Source organism: Oncorhynchus mykiss, chromosome 18 (assembly GCF_057628025.1).
Source record: "Oncorhynchus mykiss isolate SJ-2025 chromosome 18, ASM5762802v1, whole genome shotgun sequence".
Taxonomy (NCBI): domain Eukaryota; kingdom Metazoa; phylum Chordata; class Actinopteri; order Salmoniformes; family Salmonidae; genus Oncorhynchus; species Oncorhynchus mykiss.
The window spans coordinates 25312692-25335000 of NC_143039.1; the positions used below are offsets into that span (position 1 = coordinate 25312692).

Below are 22309 nucleotides of genomic sequence, written 5' to 3' on the forward strand. Positions count from 1 at the left end.
TTCCTGAGTGGCCGAGTTAATGTTTTGACTTAAATCTATTGGAAAAATCTATGGCCAGACCTGAAAATGGATGTCAGTAATGATCAACAACCAATTTGACAGAGCTGAAATAATTTTGAAAAGATTAACTGGCAAATGTTGCACAATCCAGGTGTGGAAAACTCTTAAGAGACTTACCAAGAAAGACTCACGGCTGTAATCACTGTCAAATGTGCTTCTACAAAGTATTGATTCAGGGGTGTGAATACTTATGTAAATGAGATATTTCAGTATTTAATTTGAAATAAATGTACAACAATTTCAAAAAACATGTTGTCACTTTGTCATTATGGGGTATTGTGTGTAGATGGGTGAGAAAAATATATATTTAATCCAATTTGAGTTCAGTCTGTAAGTGTAACACAACGACATGTGGAAAAAGTCCAGGGGTATGAATACTTTCTGAAGGCACCGTTCATGTATATTGGTTCAGTTGGTGAAGTGCGCCATCTACTGGCCATAACATATTTATTGTGGCATGTGGTATCCTGTGGTCAGAAGGGGGCATTTGTGTTCTGCATATGGTTCATAGACGGAGAAGAGGAGAGGAGGGGACAGGGAAGAGATGAAGAGGATGCCTCTAGCCATTAGCAGCTGTAAATTGGGACACACATTTATAAAGACACACTCAGACCCATGCACTCTAAACATATTTCATTCATTTACTTCTGTATTTATTTATGTAAACAGAAACAAATGAAAAGTAGCCCTACCAGATGCACAGGCAGAAGATATCAATAGAGCTACTGATTGCTGTGGTATTTCTGGTGACCAGGCTGGATTTACAGAGAATACAGGTAGAGGTAGAATCATGTATTTAGTGCTGGTAGGTTGGAGTTTTCTCTGTTGTCTGCAGGCTAGTGCTGGTAGGTTGGAGTCTTCTCTATTGTCTGTAGAGTAGTGCTGGTAGGTTGGAGTTTTCTCTGTTGTCTGTAGGCTAGTGCTGGTAGGTTGGAGTCTTCTCTATTGTCTGTAGGCTAGTGCTGATAGGTTGGAGTCTTCTCTGTTGTCTGTAGGCTAGTGCTGATAGGTTGGAGTCTTCTCTGTTGTCTGTAGGCTAGTGCTGATAGGTTGGAGTCTTCTCTGTTGTCTGTAGGCTAGTGCTGATAGGTTGGAGTCTTCTCTATTGTCTCTAGAGTAGTGCTGGTAGGTTGGAGTCTTCTCTATTGTCTGTAGAGTAGTGCTGATAGGTTGGAGTCTTTATATGTATTTGTGTGTGAGTGAGTGATGAGTTTATTAGCCACTCAGCTGTGACCAGTCCAGGCGAAAAGGGTGGGTGTGTGTGTCATGGTGTGTGTGTGTGTGTATTTATAACCGTGGGAGAAAGGTTTGAATGTGTACATGTCATGGTAAATCAGACAGGTCAGAAGCAGAACATGTGTGAGCGCGCGCGCGCACGTTTGTTGAATGAAGAGACGCAAATACACACCGCAGCAGTCACAGGCACGTGGTCAGAACCCAACCCAACCCCACCCTACTGGACTAGGTCTACCCACAATAAAAAAGAGGAAAGAGGAGACGAAAAGAGGAAGAGAGATGGGAGGATCAGAATATTTTTGCCTAAAATAAATAGCCTTTACATTTAAAATAGAATGTTCTAAAAGGGGAATATATTCGAAGAAACACTCAGAATCAAACAGACACACATGCTTTCACTCATGCACGCGCATACCCAAACACACACCAAAATCCATCGCTTTGTTTTGCCCAGCTTTATGGTGGTGGTAGCCTACCATTAGGAATTTGGAGCGGTGAGAGGAGGGGCGTTTGTGTATGTGTGAAGGAACAGTCGGTCTCCTCCCCTCGTCTCCCCCCGCCCTCTCGCGCCCCCCATGCCTTTGTGTGCGCGAGGCTCTCTGTGAGCGGCGGTTCTTCAAGTGAGATATCGGTTCGTTTCTGAGCGCTGTTTGAGTTTGTGGGCTGTTCAAACATAGCCTGGCTGACTGGGACTGGGGTGAACCGGTAGAAGGCACGTGAAACCTCGGAGTTTATTCACACACGCGCGATCAGAAGGAAAATAACGGAGAAATATCGAATATCGGACTTTTCCCTTTCGTCTTACCCATCTATCATTCTCCCTTTATCATTCTCTCGTCTTCTCTATCCGTGGAGAATCTGACCAACCTAAACAACCTGATGTGTGTGTATGTGTGTTTTGGGGGCGTAAAACAACTGGCAGCGCGTGAAGATGGATTAACGTTTGAACGGAAAACTGGAGCAGCACGCAAGACCTCGGCGAGGGGGGAGGGCAAGACGGGCCTCTGCTAACACACACAACCCGCGGGACAGAGGTAATTCAGCACTCTCTCTCTGTGTGTGTGTGTGTGTGTGTGTGTGTGTGTGGAGGAGAGGCAAGGCGGGGAGTCTGACTCTAGTGTCTGAGAGAATCAATGGTTATAAATCAGGAGAGGTTTTCTCTCTCTCTGAGTTCAGGACCATGCAGTGGACAGCGCCATAGTTACAGTAGAATAACTCTGGGCAAAAGGAGGGAGCTGTGTGTCTCAACTCCCTGCTTATTTCTGAGTTACTGTAACTATGGCGCTGTCCTGTGTCCACTCCATTGTCCTGAATTTAGACAGCGAGTTAGAGAGAACAAAGAGAGATGTGGGAAACAGAGATAGCACACCATTGAGGCTCGCATGTGTGTGTGTTCTGATGTTCTGTTCATTTGGAGTTGAGGGACCTACACAACAGATGTGCATTCATCTATTTACTCTTAGCTTAGGTTTGCTGCAAAGGACCAGTCCGAGACCAAGCAGATGTTTGCCCATGTGGAAGTAGTAGCAGAATATGACTTAACAAGCTGATACTGTGCAACAACGCCTCGGTAATGTATGTCACCTGGAACGCCACCAGTGTGATGACTAACCCCTCCCCTTCTGTCTGTTCCTAGACTCTGATTGGACCAACACCAGGATGATGTCGTCACCAAAAGCCAAGACCAAGAAGAAACCTCCCAAAGACAGCATGACACTTCTACCATGCTTCTACTTCATAGAGGTGTGTGGATGTGCATACATGTGTGTCCAATATAACTGCATTTAATGTATACCACTCACTATGGCTGTTAGTAAGACAATATCTCCCTCTTACCTCTCTCCCTTTCTCTCTCCCTTTCTTTCTCTCTCTCCCCTGCTCGCTCTCTCCCTCTCTCTCTCGCTCTCTGTGTCTGTCTCTCTCTCTTTCTGTCTAGCTCCCCATCGTCCTCTCCTCCCTTGTCTCTCTCTACTTCATGGAGTTGACAGACCTGTTGTCCCCGGCGACCCCTGGGTTCCATTGCTATGACCGGGACCTGTCGTTGCCCTACCTGGAGACAGGAGATGAACTGATCCCTCTGCTGATGTTACTGAGCCTGGCCTTCGCAGGACCGGCTGCCTCGGTTAGTACACACACCGTCGGAACCTAGAATCAATAGATTCTGATCAATAAACAGCCTATCAGCATCAGGGTGCATGACTAATTGTGTGTGTGTGTGAGTAGATCATGCTGGGTGAAGGGCTGGTGTATTGTTACCAGTCCAGAGTCAAACAGAGTAAAGCTGATGGGTGTAACTTCAACTCCTTCCTACGGAGGACTGTTCGCTTTGTTGGTACGTACCTGTTATTTACGCATGAATCCTCGAGGGGGAGTGGACAGGTGTACACCTCACAGAGTAATGATAGCCTAGGGAGAGAATCTACCTCACAGAGTAATGATAGCCTAGGGAGAGAATCTACCTCACAGAGTAATGATAGCCTAGGGAGAGAATCTACCTCACAGAGTAATGATAGCCTAGGGAGAGAATCTACCTCACAGAGTAATGATAGCCTAGGGAGAGAATCTACCTCACAGAGTAATGATAGCCTAGGGAGAGAATCTACCTCACAGAGTAATGATAGCCTAGGGAGAGAATCTACCTCACAGAGTAATGATAGTCTAGGGAGAGAATCTACCTCACAGAGTAATGATAGCCTAGGGAGAGAATCTACTTCAGAGAGTAATGATAGCCTAGGGAGAGAATCTACTTCAGAGAGTAATGATAGCCTAGGGAGAGAATCTACTTCAGAGAGTAATGATAGCCTAGGGAGAGAATCTACTTCAGAGAGTAATGATAGCCTAGGGAGAGAATCTACTTCAGAGAGTAATGATAGCCTAGGGAGAGAATCTACTTCAGAGAGTAATGATAGCCTAGGGAGAGAATCTACTTCAGAGAGTAATGATAGCCTAGGGAGAGAATCTACTTCAGGGAGTAATGATAGCCTAGGGAGAGAATCTACTTCAGAGAGTAATGATAGCCTAGGGAGAGAATCTACTTGAGAGAGTAATGATAGCCTAGGGAGAGAATCTACTTCAGAGAGTAATGATAGCCTAGGGAGAGAATCTACTTCAGAGAGTAATGATAGCATAGGGAGAGAATCTACTTCAGAGAGTAATGATAGCCTAGGGAGAGAATCTACTTCAGGGAGTAATGATAGCCTAGGGAGAGAATCTACCTCACAGAGTAATGATAGCCTAGGGAGAGAATCTACATCAGAGAGTAATGATAGCCTAGGGAGAGAATCTACTTGAGAGAGTAATGATAGCCTAGGGAGAGAATCTACTTCAGAGAGTAATGATAGCCTAGGGAGAGAATCTACTTCAGAGAGTAATGATAGCCTAGGGAGAGAATCTACTTAAGGGAGGAATGATAGCCTAGGGAGATAATCTACTTCAGAGAGTAATGATAGCCTAGGGAGAGAATCTACTTCAGAGAGTAATGATAGCCTAGGGAGATAATCTACCTCACAGAGTAATGATAGCCTAGGGAGAGAATCTACCTCACAGAGTAATGATAGCCTAGGGAGAGAATCTACCTCACAGAGTAATGATAGCCTAGGGAGAGAATCTACCTCACAGAGTAATGATAGTCTAGGGAGAGAATCTACCTCACAGAGTAATGATAGCCTAGGGAGAGAATCTACTTCAGAGAGTAATGATAGCCTAGGGAGAGAATCTACTTCAGGGAGTAATGATAGTCTATGAAGAGAATCTACTTCAGGGAGTAATGATAGCCTAGGGAGAGAATCTACTTCAGAGAGTAATGATAGCCTAGGGAGAGAATCTACTTCAGAGAGTAATGATAGCCTAGGGAGATAATCTACTTCAGGGAGTAATGATAGTCTAGGGAGAGAATCTACTTCAGAGAGTAATGATAGCCTAGGGAGAGAATCTACTTCAGAGAGTAATGATAGCCTAGGAAGAGAATCTACTTCAGAGAGTAATGATAGCCTAGGGAGAGAATCTACTTCAGAGAGTAATGATAGCCTAGGGAGAGAATCTACTTCAGAGAGTAATGATAGCCTAGGGAGAGAATCTACTTCAGAGAGTAATGATAGCCTAGGGAGAGAATCTACTTCAGAGAGTAATGATAGCCTAGGGAGAGAATCTACTTCAGAGAGTAATGAAAGCCTAGGGAGAGAATCTACTTGAGAGAGTAATGATAGCCTAGGGAGAGAATCTACTTCAGGGAGTAATGATATCCTAGGGAGAGAATCTACCTCACAGAGTAATGATAGCCTAGGGAGAGAATCTACATCAGAGAGTAATGATAGCCTAGGGAGAGAATCTACTTGAGAGAGTAATGATAGCCTAGGGAGAGAATCTACTTCAGAGAGTAATGATAGCCTAGGGAGAGAATCTACTTCAGAGAGTAATGATAGCCTAGGGAGAGAATCTACTTCAGAGAGTAATGATAGCCTAGGGAGAGAATCTACTTGAGAGAGTAATGATAGCCTAGGGAGAGAATCTACTTCAGAGAGTAATGATAGCATAGGGAGAGAATCTACTTCAGAGAGTAATGATAGCCTAGGGAGAGAATCTACTTCAGAGAGTAATGATAGCCTAGGGAGAGAATCTACTTGAGAGAGTAATGATAGCCTAGGGAGAGAATCTACTTTAGGGAGTAATGATAGTCTAGGGAGAGAATCTACTTCAGGGAGTAATGATAGCCTAGGGAGAGAATCTACCTCACAGAGTAATGATAGCCTAGGGAGAGAATCTACATCAGAGAGTAATGATAGCCTAGGGAGAGAATCTACTTGAGAGAGTAATGATAGCCTAGGGAGAGAATCTACTTCAGAGAGTAATGATAGCCTAGGGAGAGAATCTACTTCAGAGAGTAATGATAGCCTAGGGAGAGAATCTACCTCACAGAGTAATGATAGCCTAGGGAGAGAATCTACCTCACAGAGTAATGATAGCCTAGGGAGAGAATCTACCTCACAGAGTAATGATAGCCTAGGGAGAGAATCTACCTCACAGAGTAATGATAGCCTAGGGAGAGAATCTACCTCACAGAGTAATGATAGCCTAGGGAGAGAATCTACCTCACAGAGTAATGATAGCCTAGGGAGAGAATCTACCTCACAGAGTAATGATAGTCTAGGGAGAGAATCTACCTCACAGAGTAATGATAGCCTAGGGAGAGAATCTACTTCAGAGAGTAATGATAGCCTAGGGAGAGAATCTACTTCAGAGAGTAATGATAGCCTAGGGAGAGAATCTACTTCAGAGAGTAATGATAGCCTAGGGAGAGAATCTACTTCAGAGAGTAATGATAGCCTAGGGAGAGAATCTACTTCAGAGAGTAATGATAGCCTAGGGAGAGAATCTACTTCAGAGAGTAATGATAGCCTAGGGAGAGAATCTACTTCAGAGAGTAATGATAGCCTAGGGAGAGAATCTACTTCAGGGAGTAATGATAGCCTAGGGAGAGAATCTACTTCAGAGAGTAATGATAGCCTAGGGAGAGAATCTACTTGAGAGAGTAATGATAGCCTAGGGAGAGAATCTACTTCAGAGAGTAATGATAGCCTAGGGAGAGAATCTACTTCAGAGAGTAATGATAGCATAGGGAGAGAATCTACTTCAGAGAGTAATGATAGCCTAGGGAGAGAATCTACTTCAGGGAGTAATGATAGCCTAGGGAGAGAATCTACCTCACAGAGTAATGATAGCCTAGGGAGAGAATCTACATCAGAGAGTAATGATAGCCTAGGGAGAGAATCTACTTGAGAGAGTAATGATAGCCTAGGGAGAGAATCTACTTCAGAGAGTAATGATAGCCTAGGGAGAGAATCTACTTCAGAGAGTAATGATAGCCTAGGGAGAGAATCTACTTAAGGGAGGAATGATAGCCTAGGGAGATAATCTACTTCAGAGAGTAATGATAGCCTAGGGAGAGAATCTACTTCAGAGAGTAATGATAGCCTAGGGAGATAATCTACCTCACAGAGTAATGATAGCCTAGGGAGAGAATCTACCTCACAGAGTAATGATAGCCTAGGGAGAGAATCTACCTCACAGAGTAATGATAGCCTAGGGAGAGAATCTACCTCACAGAGTAATGATAGTCTAGGGAGAGAATCTACCTCACAGAGTAATGATAGCCTAGGGAGAGAATCTACTTCAGAGAGTAATGATAGCCTAGGGAGAGAATCTACTTCAGGGAGTAATGATAGTCTATGAAGAGAATCTACTTCAGGGAGTAATGATAGCCTAGGGAGAGAATCTACTTCAGAGAGTAATGATAGCCTAGGGAGAGAATCTACTTCAGAGAGTAATGATAGCCTAGGGAGATAATCTACTTCAGGGAGTAATGATAGTCTAGGGAGAGAATCTACTTCAGAGAGTAATGATAGCCTAGGGAGAGAATCTACTTCAGAGAGTAATGATAGCCTAGGAAGAGAATCTACTTCAGAGAGTAATGATAGCCTAGGGAGAGAATCTACTTCAGAGAGTAATGATAGCCTAGGGAGAGAATCTACTTCAGAGAGTAATGATAGCCTAGGGAGAGAATCTACTTCAGAGAGTAATGATAGCCTAGGGAGAGAATCTACTTCAGAGAGTAATGATAGCCTAGGGAGAGAATCTACTTCAGAGAGTAATGAAAGCCTAGGGAGAGAATCTACTTGAGAGAGTAATGATAGCCTAGGGAGAGAATCTACTTCAGGGAGTAATGATATCCTAGGGAGAGAATCTACCTCACAGAGTAATGATAGCCTAGGGAGAGAATCTACATCAGAGAGTAATGATAGCCTAGGGAGAGAATCTACTTGAGAGAGTAATGATAGCCTAGGGAGAGAATCTACTTCAGAGAGTAATGATAGCCTAGGGAGAGAATCTACTTCAGAGAGTAATGATAGCCTAGGGAGAGAATCTACTTCAGAGAGTAATGATAGCCTAGGGAGAGAATCTACTTGAGAGAGTAATGATAGCCTAGGGAGAGAATCTACTTCAGAGAGTAATGATAGCATAGGGAGAGAATCTACTTCAGAGAGTAATGATAGCCTAGGGAGAGAATCTACTTCAGAGAGTAATGATAGCCTAGGGAGAGAATCTACTTGAGAGAGTAATGATAGCCTAGGGAGAGAATCTACTTTAGGGAGTAATGATAGTCTAGGGAGAGAATCTACTTCAGGGAGTAATGATAGCCTAGGGAGAGAATCTACCTCACAGAGTAATGATAGCCTAGGGAGAGAATCTACATCAGAGAGTAATGATAGCCTAGGGAGAGAATCTACTTGAGAGAGTAATGATAGCCTAGGGAGAGAATCTACTTCAGAGAGTAATGATAGCCTAGGGAGAGAATCTACTTCAGAGAGTAATGATAGCCTAGGGAGAGAATCTACTTAAGGGAGGAATGATAGCCTAGGGAGATAATCTACTTCAGAGAGTAATGATAGCCTAGGGAGAGAATCTACTTCAGAGAGTAATGATAGCCTAGGGAGAGAATCTACCTCACAGAGTAATGATAGCCTAGGGAGAGAATCTACCTCACAGAGTAATGATAGCCTAGGGAGAGAATCTACCTCACAGAGTAATGATAGCCTAGGGAGAGAATCTACCTCACAGAGTAATGATAGTCTAGGGAGAGAATCTACCTCACAGAGTAATGATAGCCTAGGGAGAGAATCTACTTCAGAGAGTAATGATAGCCTAGGGAGAGAATCTACTTCAGGGAGTAATGATAGCCTAGGGAGAGAATCTACTTCAGGGAGTAATGATAGTCTATGAAGAGAATCTACTTCAGGGAGTAATGATAGCCTAGGGAGAGAATCTACTTCAGAGAGTAATGATAGCCTAGGGAGAGAATCTACTTCAGAGAGTAATGATAGCCTAGGGAGAGAATCTACTTCAGGGAGTAATGATAGTCTAGGGAGAGAATCTACTTCAGGGAGTAATGATAGCCTAGGGAGAGAATCTACTTCAGAGAGTAATGATAGCCTAGGGAGAGAATCTACTTCAGAGAGTAATGATAGCCTAGGGAGAGAATCTACTTCAGAGAGTAATGATAGCCTAGGGAGAGAATCTACTTCAGAGAGTAATGATAGCCTAGGGAGAGAATCTACTTGAGAGAGTAATGATAGCCTAGGGAGAGAATCTACTTCAGGGAGTAATGATAGTCTAGGGAGAGAATCTACTTCAGGGAGTAATGATAGCCTAGGGAGAGAATCTACCTCACAGAGTAATGATAGCCTAGGGAGAGAATCTACATCAGAGAGTAATGATAGCCTAGGGAGAGAATCTACTTCAGAGAGTAATGATAGCCTAGGGAGAGAATCTACTTCAGAGAGTAATGATAGCCTAGGGAGAGAATCTACTTCAGAGAGTAATGATAGCCTAGGGAGAGAATCTACTTCAGAGAGTAATGATAGCCTAGGGAGAGAATCTACTTCAGAGAGTAATGATAGCCTAGGGAGAGAATCTACTTCAGAGAGTAATGATAGCCTAGGGAGATAATCTACTTCAGAGAGTAATGATAGCCTAGGGAGAGAATCTACTTCAGAGAGTAATGATAGCCTAGGGAGAGAATCTACTTCAGAGAGTAATGATAGCCTAGGGAGAGAATCTACTTCAGAGAGTAATGATAGCCTAGGGAGAGAATCTACCTCACAGAGTAATGATAGCCTAGGGAGAGAATCTACTTCAGAGTGTAATGATAGTCTAGGGAGAGAATCTACTCCAGGGAGTAATGATAGCCTAGGGAGAGAATCTACTTCAGAGAGTAATGATAGTCTAGGGAGAGAATCTACTTCAGAGAGTAATGATAGTCTAGGGAGAGAATCTACTTCAGGGAGTAATGATAGTCTATGAAGAGAATCTACTTCAGGGAGTAATGATAGCCTAGGGAGAGAATCTACTTCAGAGAGTAATGATAGCCTAGGGAGAGAATCTACTTCAGAGAGTAATGATAGCCTAGGGAGAGAATCTACTTCAGAGAGTAATGAAAGCCTAGGGAGAGAATCTACTTCAGGCCTGTTCCAGTTAAAGCAAGAAGTTGAGAACAGGGGAGAGAGAGATGTAAGAGGGAATGAGGACAGGAGAGAGAGATGTAGTGGGAATGAGGACAGGGGACAGAGAGATGTAGAGGGAATGAGGACATGGGAGAGATATGTAGAGGGAATGAGGACTGGGGAGAGAGAGATGTAGAGGGAATGAGGACAGGGGAGAGAGAGATGTAGAGGGAATGAGGACGGGGGAGAGAGAGATGTAGAGGGAATGAGGACAGGGGAGAGAGAGATGTACAGGGAATGAGGACAGGGGAGAGAGAGATGTAGAGGGAATGAGGACAGGGGACAGAGAAATGTAGAGGGAATGAGGACAGGGGAGAGAGAGATGTAGAGGGAATGAGGACAGGGGACAGAGAAATGTAGAGGGAATGAGGACAGGGGAGAGAGAGATGTAGAGGGAATGAGGACGGGGGGGAGAGAGATGTAGAGGGAATGAGGACGGGGGGGAGAGAGATGTAGAGGGAATGAGGACGGGGGAGAGAGAGATGTAGAGGGAATGAGGACGGGGGAGAGAGAGATGTAGAGGGAATGAGGACGGGGGAGAGAGAGATGTAGAGGGAATGAGGACGGGGAGAGAGAGATGTAGAGGGAATGAGGACAGGGGACAGAGAGATGTAGAGGGAATGAGGACAGGCGAGATGTCTTCAGATTTTTCAGATAACTCTTACCTGGTGCATGCTCCTCCCTCCCCCTCTCTCTCCTTTTCCATCCCTTCTCCCTGTCTCCCCCATCTCTCTCCTCCTCCTTCTCCCCCAGGTGTTCATGTGTTCGGTCTCCTGGCAACAGCCCTAATGACAGACATCATCCAGTTGGCTACTGGTTATCCCACCCCTTTCTTCCTGACTGTCTGTCAGCCCAATTACACGCTGCCTGGGATATCATGTGACCAGAACAATTACATCACACAGGACATCTGCTCTGGGAAAGATATGTATGCCATCCTGTCAGCCAGGTAACACACACACACACACACACACACACACACACACACACACACACACACACACACACACACACACACACACACACACACACACACACTCTTTGTGTTCTCCAGCTTTAATAAAACTTCCACCTCTCTTTCCCTCTCGCTCCCTGATTCTTACTCTCTCTCTCCTTCTCTTCAGGAAAACATTTCCGTCCCAGCATGCAACGCTCTCTGGCTTTGCTGCTGTCTACATCTCTGTAAGCATTGACAGCTACTAACTTGTCTGTCTGCCTGCCTGCCTGTCTGTCTGCCTGTCTGTCTGCCTGTCTGTCTGTCTGTCTGACTTTATGAAGATGCATTTGAAGTTAAAATTGGAAACAATGCCATCCGCAATAGTTCTAACTTTGCATGTATGTATGTGTGTGTGTGTGTGTGTGTGTGTGTGTGTGTGTGTGTGTGTGTGTGTGTGTGTGTGTGTGTGTGTGTGTGTGTAGATGTATTTGAACAGTGTGATCAGCAGTAGTACTAAGCTGGTGAAGCCGGTGCTGGTGTTTGGATACTGTCTGGCCGCGGGTATAGCCGGACTGACTCAGATCACACAACACCGCTGCCATCCCAGAGATGTCTATGTTGGCTACGCCATAGGAGCTGGCATAGGAGTCTACCTGGTGAGTGTGTGTGTGTGTGTGTGGGTGGGGGGTGACTTTGTGTGTGTGGGGGGTAGACTGAGAAAAAGACAGAGAGAGAGATGGGAATTTATAATCTTTTAAGAGTTCTCAGGGGGAGAATTTCACAGTTATTTTTTAGAAAACCTGTCTCAACAAATTTCACGCTTCTATCCCTCTCTCTATCGCTATCTCCACATCTCCTTCCCCTCCCTCCATACCCTCCCTCTAGTCTCTCTATGCAGTAGGTAACTTCAGGTCATCCGAGGAGGACTGCCTCCCCCAGCCTGTCCGGAGGGCTGCGTCCCCCCCCCAGCAGCAGAGGGAGGTGGTGGTGAGGGGAAGAGCCCAGAGAGGTCATGCTTCTCAGCACGGCTCTCTGTACCGCAGCAAGACACCCAGACCATCAGACAGCAGGGAGGAACTGGGCACTGGGCGCTGCAAGGTAAGAGATGAAGGGAGATAGGTTGTGTATTCGTGGTTCGTATTAGTAGTTAGCCACACTATGTTGTTCTGTAGGTTCGTAGGGAGAAGGCCAGCGTAGCATCTCTGAAGAGGGCCAGTGCTGACGTGGAGCTCCTGGCACCCCGCGGCCCCATGGGAAAGGAAACCATGGTAACATTCAGCAATACCTTACCCCGCGTCGCCAATGGCAGCAGCAGCACCTCGCCCCCCGGAGACGACCCCTCCAACCAGCGTCACATGACCTTCCACCTGTCCTTCGACCCCCGCAGGTCACAACCAAGGTACGTTTGTGGCTAGTGTGTGTTGTAGGTGTGTGTCATACAACCCTGGTATTAATCGTCAAGTCAAACATATCATGTGTGATCTGTCAGGCTGCGACCACCACTGGTGCAGGAGTGGAGACAGCAGCGCTCTACGGAGAGACGGAGCGAGGAGGAGGGAGAGACGGACACATCTGGCGGAGGAGAGGGAGGAGCAGGGGGAGGGTGCGAGGCAGGGGAGACAGGGGTGATGAATCCTCCCTCCCTTTATCCGACGGTACAGTCGGCCAATCGAGCCATTGCCACGGCTACCCCAGCGCCAGCCCCACTGGTGCATATCCCTAAGGAGGGGATTAGACACCCCCCTACTGTCTCCCCTCTACCTCCTTCTGTCTCCTCTCTACCTCCTACGGTCTCCCCTCTACCTCCTTCTGTCTCCTCTCTACCTCCCCCTGTCTCCCCTAAGAGCGCGGTGACGCGTGCCAAGTTGATGTCACTCAACCAGGGAGGGGAACGAGTCAGGGAGGGGCCTATCCCTGTGACAACTCCGCGTGTGCCCCACCAGCTGCCCAATCAGCCGCCCAATCAGCCGCGAGTGGCGCAGGTGAGATAAATATCAAATCTGAGTTAGTTAAAATGAACTGTTGATTTACATTCTAACTAGCTGAAGAAACTAGCTAAATCAACTGTTGATTTACATTCTAACTAGCTGAAGAAACTAGCTAAATCAACTGTTGATTTACATTCTAACTAGCTGAAGAAACTAGCTAAATTAACTGTTGATTTACATTCTAACTAGATGAAGTAGCTAGCTAAATTAACTGTTGATTTACATTCTAACTAGATGAAGTAGCTAGCTAAATTAACTGTTGATTTACATTCTAACTAGCTGAAGAAACTAGCTAAATTAACTGTTGATTTACATTCTAACTAGATGAAGTAGCTAGCTAAATTAACTGTTGATTTACATTCTAACTAGATGAAGTAGCTAGCTAAATTAACTGTTGATTTACATTCTAACTAGATGAAGTAGCTAGCTAAATTAACTGTTGATTTACATTCTAACTAGCTGAAGAAACTAGCTAAATTAACTGTTGATTTACATTCTAACTAGATGAAGTAGCTAGCTAAATTAACTGTTGATTTACATTCTAACTAGATGAAGTAGCTAGCTAAATTAACTGTTGATTTACATTCTAACTAGATGAAGTAGCTAGCTAACTGTCTCCTCTGTTTATCCTATAGGTCATTGCCATGTCCAAGCAGCACGGACCAATCAGCTCCTCTGCCAAGGGCTCTGACTCTGCCTCTTCTTGTGGAGGAGGGTCTTCAACAGGAAGCTCTGAGTCTCCGTACTACCGGGTCCCCTCTGACCATGACAGCCACACCGGGAGTGTTACCGGGAGCGTTACCGGGAGTATTGTCACGATAGACGCTCACGCCCCTCATCACCCTGTGGTCAGGGTGTCTAGCAGTGTCAGTACCGGGAGTAACGGGACCCTGGGGGCCAGAGTAACAGCTGCCGGTAACGGGACCCCCTGGGAGCGGAGGAACACCACCAGCGGGAGCGTCGGTGAGCAGGGCCAGAGGGGGGCGCTGCAGCGCCAGGAGAAAGTCTCCGCACCGGAATATCGGGAATACCGAACACTTCCTGTGAAATCAGACTCTATCTGCTCCTCCTCTCCCAGCCAGACCGATTCCTCCACCCTGCCTCCCCCTCCTCACCCCATCTCCTCTCCACTCCCTCCCTTCTCTTCCTCCACCCTACCTCCGCCTCCTCAGCCCACCTCCTCCCCCCTGCCTCCCCCTTCTCCCCCCTACTACTCCCCCCTCCCTCCCCCTCCTCCCCCCTTCTACTCCCCCCTCCCTCCCCCTCCTCCCCCAGATCTGCTGTTGGACAGTTACTCCCCCCCCCTCCCCCGCTCTATGACCCTCCCCCGCCGGCCCACTGTCTCAGCCCACAGCCGCGCTGATCAAGAAGTCTATTACAAGACCATGCAGACGGAGAGGAGATTATAACGCGACATAGAGGAGTTATAATAGACAGTAACACTACTAAAAACAGACTACGAGGTCAGAAGAGAACATAGGGGAATTTATAGAGCAAGAGACAGTTGTACCACTAGTTAACCATACAGTCAGGGGCCGTAATTAAATGTGACACCATTTGGGGAGCCCTAACAGTCAGGGGAAGTTATTAAATGTGACACAGTTTGGGGAGACCAAACAGTCAGGAGAACTACTACATGACTTAAATGAGTGAGAGGAGGTTATGAGACGACTTAGGAGTTCAAATGTAATATAATGGAGGTTATAACTTGGCGTAGAGGAGTCACAATGATCCAGAACACTACTTCAATACTGAGAAAGGGTCCAGATGGAAACAGACAAATAGCTGATCTTCAAGACACTGCAGAGTAGGAGAAGGACATGAGATGACTTAAAGAAGTTAAGATATGACATAACAGCAAAACCTACAAGACATTGCAGAGTAAGACTTGGGAGGACTGCTAAGTCGGGGTCTAACAGTGGAGGTGGAGCGTGTCTGACTGAAGGTCTTCAGGAGCATGGAGACTGGATCACTAAAGACAACAGAAACAATAGCAGCTCTAGTAGTTGGTTTACCACCGACTACTATCTGACTAGACTATACAACTATACTGACTATACTCACCAGCTGTACTATACTATACTATACTATACTATACTATACTATACTGTATATAGGATCTCTCTCAGGTTTCCATTCCACTGACTTACTGTAGAGACCAAGAAGAGGAGGGGAAAAGGAGGAAGGAAAGTGAACATCTTGGAGAGGATTACTACAGTAAACAAAGAGGGGGAGACAAAGACTGGAGGGGACATTTGGCTTAACAACGTGAACAGATCCACACAGACACACATAGCTGTGGGAAGTCGTTTGGTGGTGGGGGTCCGCGCTACAGACCGCTAACACAGTGCACTACTTTTAGGAAAATTGAAAATGAAGGATTTTAGATTTTAATTTTAATTCAGATTTTTAGTAGTACCCCTACTACCCGTGGCGCTACACACACACACACACACACACACACACACACACACACACACACACTAACGCACACACACTAACGCACACAGACAGACTCAACCAATCACCTCCAATTGTATACAATTACATGCAATAATATCAATTATTTTTAAGCTCATGTGTTGCTAATCAAACCCCCACTGACAATACAATAAGATAAATGGTGACTAAAGACTGTATAGACTTGTGGGTGTGGTCTGTGTGCATCGGTTGCCTAGCAGCAGAATGACTTGTTCTGCAGTGGATATCCTCTTTTGATAATAGAACTGTTGAATACTGGTGTTAGTCTGCATGTGCATGTGTGTGAGGGTGTGTCTGTCTTGCATGTGTGTTTCTGTGTGTGAATGAGTGTATTCTACTTCATTGTGTTTCTATGAACTTGCATTATGACTTCTAAGAAACAGAAATGCTGCCTTTTCCAGAGATGTCATTTATTTACCTTTTTGTCTTTATTACCAATGTAAATACTAATATTATATTACTGTCCTTTTTTCATGGGCTACTGTTTTTTTAAACTTGTGTTTCCAGGTAATGGTTATAAACTCCTTGACTAAGGAAACGTCTATTTGTAAATTCATTGAAGTTTGTGTGACTGACCGGCATTGGTGGTTTATGTGTCTCAAGACCGTGTTAGCCCACTGAGCTGAAGCACAGACATTAGGTTGGAGGAGTCTTTAGTTGTCAAGAATACAGCTGTTATCCCTGGAGTAGTGAAAAATATCCTCTATTCACACACCCACACACGGATGTGGGTTGTTATACGATATCTTTAATGAATTCTACTGTTGGTTAGTCCCATCTAACTCCTTTATAAAATCTATACTCCTGAGAGAGAGAGAGACAGGGAGACGAGAAAGAGAAGGAAGGGGTAAAGAGAGAGGAAGAGAAGGATAAAGAGAGAGGAGAGAGAGCGAGGGAAGGAGGGCTGAGGGCTGAGTCAGTCCTGGTTGACTATCCCTAGGGCCCTCACCATCTGGCCTCTACACACACACACACATACACACACTCCATCACAGACATCTCAATTCTCTGCAGCAGTGTGTGTGTGTGTGTGTGTGTGTGTGTGTGTGTGTGTGTGTGTGTGTGAAGCTATCCGGAGGTCTGAAGTGGCCTTCATTTGAGGAGTGATTCAACAGAACAACACAAAGGCCTCCGCTCTGTCTGTCTCGATCCTTTCTCTCTGTCTGTCCATATCTCTCTCTCTCTACTGTCTGTCCATATCACTTACTGTCTCTACTGTCTGTCCATATCTCTCTCTACTCTCTGTCCATATTGCTTACTGTCTCTGTCTGTCCATATCTCTCTCTACTGTCTGTCCATATCACTTACTGTCTCTACTGTCTGTCCATATCTCTCTCTACTCTCTGTCCATATTGCTTACTGTCTCTGTCTGTCCATATCTCTCTCTACTGTCTGTCCATATCACTTACTGTCTCTACTGTCTGTCCTAATTTCTTTCTCTACTGTCTGTCCATATCTCTCTACTGTCTGTCCATATGCCTTACTGTCTCTACTGTCTGTCCATATCTCTCTACTGTCTGTCCATATCTCTCTACTGTCTGTCCATATCTCTCTACTGTCTGTCCATATCTCTCTACTGTCTCTACTGTCTGTCCATATGCCTTACTGTCTCTACTGTCTGTCCATATCTCTTACTGTCTCACTTCTCACAGACATATGAAGAGACGGAGATGGAGAGAGAGATGAAGAGAGAACAACAGAGTGATGCAGAAAGATATATTTGAGGATGCATGGGTTAATATGTGTGTTCTAACATGAGTGACTAAGCCTAAAATATCCTGCAGGCTTCACCAAACAGACCAGGGTCACTAGGAATGGGGACCGTGTGTGTGTGTGTGTGTGTGTTTGTAAGTATGTGGGTGTGTAAGTGTGTGTGTATATATTCCCCTACCTCTGCTCTGTATGCCTGAGTAAATATGTCAATATGTCAGATGTATAACATCCATACATTTAGATACAACTGTTGTCTGACCTCATTTTGTTCCCTGTGACACACACACACTCTCACACACACACTCAGATAAATCTGAGCTTTGATTCATACGAGTGAGGCGCAGCAGTGTTCTAATTGCTCTTTAGGATGATGTAATCAGAGCGTGTGATTTTGGGTGGATTAACGATGAGAGGTTTCTCTTTTAATTTCACAGCGAATTACTATAACTGGGTGATTGTGTCTGTGTGTGTGCACACCTTTATGTGTGAGTGTGTGTATGTGTTGGGGGGGGGGTCTCTGTTGCTAAATATCACAGAATTGTGGGAAAGGCATGGAATGAAAATTGTTACTACAATGATCGTGAAATAATCTATTCCTCCTCATCCATCAAAGAATGTTTCAGTTGCTTAGTTGAATGGGTTGTGTGTGTGTGTGTGTGTGTGTGTGTGTGTGTGTGTGTGTGTGTGAGAGAGAGAGAGAGAGAGAGAGAGAGAGAGGGAGATCCAGGCACCACCTTGTGGTATAGACTGTCATTACAGTCTGTGGTAATTCGTTCCATTAAAACCAGTATATAAATGTTTAATTTAAGAAAATGGAAATGATATACAACAACATGATACGAGTCCCAATAATATGCTGATATAATTCTGTTGTGTGTGAGAATGAGACATATAGCTGTTATAGGCAGCATAATGGGACACCGAACACGACCCATCAACACCAGAACAACATTCTACAACACTCCTCAGTCCTCTACAGGTAACCTAGCAACCTGCATCTCTTCTAAAACACCTGCTATAGGCTGAAATACAACCGCCTTTTCTCTTTCCATGTCCACCTTTTTCATCCACTTCCAGGTTCGACTATTGTTACTGTATAGTTACATTTGACACCACCATGACATCCAACATACAAATTCCATTAAAGTAAATCCAATTCAACTGCATAGTATCAAACCAACTCAAGGTCCTTATAGAGGATCAGTCAGGACAATGACAGTGGACACGTGTAGTTTCCCTCTGGGATAGCCGATTCTTACCCGGTTGGGCGGAGATAGCATTTGATTGAACATTTAGGAGCCACATGTGTGCCACTGAGAACTGACTACAGACCTGGGGTGTGTACATTAGTCACAAACCATTGCAACGGAAACCGTTTGCTCCAAACAAAAAACTTTCTGCAACGAAAACAAGAGATTCTATTGGACAAATTCAGGTCGGTCCCTTCCCGTTTTGTTCTGTTTGCTTCTGTTTGGTTCCTAGTGAACACAACCCAGGGGTATGAGATGAAGAGAGCGAGCTATTAGTAGTTAGAAACAAAAAGGAAACACACCTAGTGGAGACAAACAGTTCAGATCAGACATTTTGTTAACAGACAGCAGCCGTTGACATCAGAGGCAAATGGACCAGTGCCACATCTCTGTCATTGTTTTTTAAAACTCTGATATTGTTTACTTCATCCGCTGCCTTGTAAATCATTTGGACCTGTTAGATTCTTTTCCAGCCCTCTGATTGGTCTTTTGTGTTCCAATAAATAACCAATCAAACGACTAACACAAACTCTTCTGGGTGTCCACAGGGGCGGGACGTTCTCTAACCAGATTCCCAGTGCAGGCACTGGATTGGATAGCTCTCAGTCTGTCCAGACTAGCCCCTGTCCGTGTTTGGACAGTTCTCCCCTTCTCCTGGTCTTTCACTGCACCTGATTGCCTGGCTCTTCCTCTCTCCAGACTGGTGGAGTTACGTGATTGGACAGTTCTTTCTCCCTGCAGTGTATTGACAGCACCTGATTGGTTGGTTGTCCCTCTGTCCAGGCTGGCAGAGGTTTTTGATTGGATCTCTCTCCTCCTCTGTAGGATGTTCAGAGCTTCTGATTGGCTGTTCCTCCCTGTCTGCAGAATGTTGGAGGCATGTGATTGGCTGCTCCCATTTCCGCCCAGGCTTTTTGATTGGTCGTCTCTGTCTCTCTCAGTTTCTGATTGGTGTAACAGTCTGTCCCTGTCTGTGTCCTGTCTGGCTGTTTGTCTCACAGTGGAACTGTCCCTGCTTGTCCTGTCTCTGTCTCTGTCTCTGTCCAGGCTGCTACAGAGGTTTGATCTGCCACTCATCCCTTTCTCTTGGTTGAGCCCCTCTCTCTCTTCCTTGGTTCTATCTTTCTCTGCGTTGGTTCTCACTCTCTCCAGGCTTTGTGACTGGCCAACCTTGTCTTTCTCCAGTTTGACAGCAGTAGCTGTGCTCTGGTTCATTTTATGGTTCTCCAGGCAGGTCTGTATCTCGGCCCTCCTGGCCACGGCATCTCTTAGCTGGGCTGTGAACGTCTCGATCCTCCCCTGGACCTCCTGGAGCTCTCCCTCCCATAGGAAGGCCTGGTTGCCTGGGTTCCCCAGAGGAGGCAGGGCCAGGCCGGGGGAGGCCAGGGCCGATGCTGGGCCACCGTTAGCATGCAGGCTAACCTGAGGAGGAGATAAACCACCCAGACACCCTGGAACAGACAGGGGAAGACAGAAACTTTGTGACCTCTTCTCTGAATCTCATTGAAGGGAATGTGATTTGTGGATTCAAATAAAGCATGTAAAGTGTGTGTGTGGTTTGGTTTTACAATCCTTGTGGGTCCCAGAAGTTCTACTAAAGGATAGTGAAACAAGGACAATTCTGGGGACATTTCGCTGATCCCCACAGGGAAAATGTGTATTTTAGGCTTAGTGGTTAAGTATAGGGTTATAACTAGGGTTAAGAGATAGGGTTAGGTGTTAAGGTTAAGGATTAGGGGTTAGGGAAAATAGGATTTTGAATAGGAATAAATGTTTTGGTCCCCACAAGGACGGTAAAACAAATGTGTGTGTTAGAGTGAGTGTGTACCTCCCAGGCCGTGTCGCCCCACCATGCCAGGACGTCCCCAGAACGAGGCGGTGTGTGTGTGTAGACGGTAGCTGTGTAGACTCTCCAGATCAAAGTGGACCCTCTTGTTCTCCTTGATGTCCCGGGCAGGAGAGGAGGGCTGAGGAGGAGGGGGGGCAGGCAGGGGGGAAGACGGGGGAGGAGGAGGGCGGGGCTGCTGGTGTCTGTGGAGGCTGCAGCTGTCAGAGACACAAGGGGAGGGACTGGGGGAGAGAGAGATGGGGGGGAGAGAGGGGAGAGAGAGAGGGGGGAAGAGTGAGAGAGAGAAAGAGAAAGAGAGGTAAAATTGACAATATTGTTAACCTATACTGTAATATAAATAGTATTGATAAACTATACTCTAATATAGAGAGTATTGATAACCTATGCTGTAGTATAGATGGAATTGATAACCTATACTGTAATATAGACAGTGTTGACAACCTATAATGTAATTTTGACAGTCTTGATAACCTATACTGTAATAGATAGTATTGATAACCTATACTCTAATGTAGACAGTATCGATAACCTATACTGTAATATAGACAGTATTGATAACCTATAATGTAATATTGCCAGTATTGATAACCTATACTATAATATAGACAGTATTAATAACCTATACTCTAATATAGATAGTATTGATAATCTATACCGTAATATATATTATTGATAACCTATAATGTAATATGAATATTTTTGATAACCTATACTGTAATATAGAGTGTTGATAAACTATAGTGAAATTTAGATATTATTGATTACCTATACTGTAGTATAGATAGTTTTGATAACCTATGCTGCAAAATAGATATCATTGATAACCTATACTGTAGTATAGATAGTATTGATAACCTATACTGCTACATAGATAGTTTTGAAAGCCTATACTGTAATATAGACAGTATTGATAACCTATACTGTAATTTAGATATCAATGATAACCTACACTGTAGTATAGATAGTGTTCATAACTTATACAGCAATATAGATAGTATTGATAACCTATACTATAATATAGACAGTATTGATAACCCATACTCTAATGTAGATAGTATTGATAACCTATAAACTAATATGAACAGTATTGATAACCCATACTGTAAAATAGAGAGTAGTTATAACCTTCACTGTAGTATAGATAGCATTGATAACCTATACTGTAATATAGATTGTATTGACAACCTATACAGTGATTTTGACAGTATTGATAACCTATAATGTAATATAGACAGTACTGATAACCTATAATGTAATATAAATAGTATTGATAACCTATACTGTAATATTGACAGTATTGATAACCTATACTGTAATATTGACAGTATTGATAACCTATACTGTAATATTGACAGTATTAATAACCTATACTCTAATAAAGATAGTATTGATAATCTATACCGTAATATATATATATATATATATATATATATTATTGATAACCTATAATGTGATATACATATTTTTGATAACCTATACTGTAATATAGAGAGTATTGATAAACTACACTGTATTATAGACAGTATAGATAACCTATAGTGTAATTTAGATATTATTGATTACCTATACTGTAGTATAGTTTTGATAACCTAATGCTGCAAAATAGATAGCAATGATAACCTATACTGTAGTATAGATAGTATTGATAACCTACACTGCGAGATAGATAGTATAGATAGCCTATACTGTAATAAAGACAGTATTGATAACCAATACTCTAATGTGGACAGTATTGATAA

General features: G+C 44.3%; 2 protein-coding genes across 2 annotated transcripts in view; one reads left to right on the forward strand and one right to left on the reverse strand.

Moving 5' to 3' along the window:
• Positions 1 to 1553: 1553 nt before the first annotated feature.
• LOC118936563 (phospholipid phosphatase-related protein type 3) lies at positions 1554 to 16288 on the forward strand. Its single transcript, XM_036951414.2, has 11 exons — positions 1554 to 2330; positions 2933 to 3039; positions 3233 to 3418; positions 3520 to 3628; positions 11106 to 11301; positions 11477 to 11534; positions 11772 to 11945; positions 12175 to 12387; positions 12462 to 12688; positions 12779 to 13271; positions 13913 to 16288. Exons 2-11 carry the CDS (start codon positions 2956 to 2958, stop codon positions 14684 to 14686), a joined length of 2514 nt encoding a protein of 837 aa, XP_036807309.2. The 5' UTR covers positions 1554 to 2330; positions 2933 to 2955; the 3' UTR covers positions 14687 to 16288.
• Positions 16289 to 18254: 1966 nt separating this feature from the next.
• The window catches only part of LOC110510546 (glutamate receptor ionotropic, NMDA 3B), an 85817-nt gene continuing 81762 nt past the window's right edge, over positions 18255 to 22309 (reverse strand). The window contains exons 16-17 of the mRNA XM_036952085.2: positions 20550 to 20791; positions 18255 to 20172 (exon numbers count right to left, since the gene is read on the reverse strand). Coding sequence (XP_036807980.2) covers positions 19241 to 20172; positions 20550 to 20791 — 1174 coding nt within the window. The 3' untranslated portion in view covers positions 18255 to 19240. The remainder of the gene's footprint in view (positions 20173 to 20549; positions 20792 to 22309) is intronic.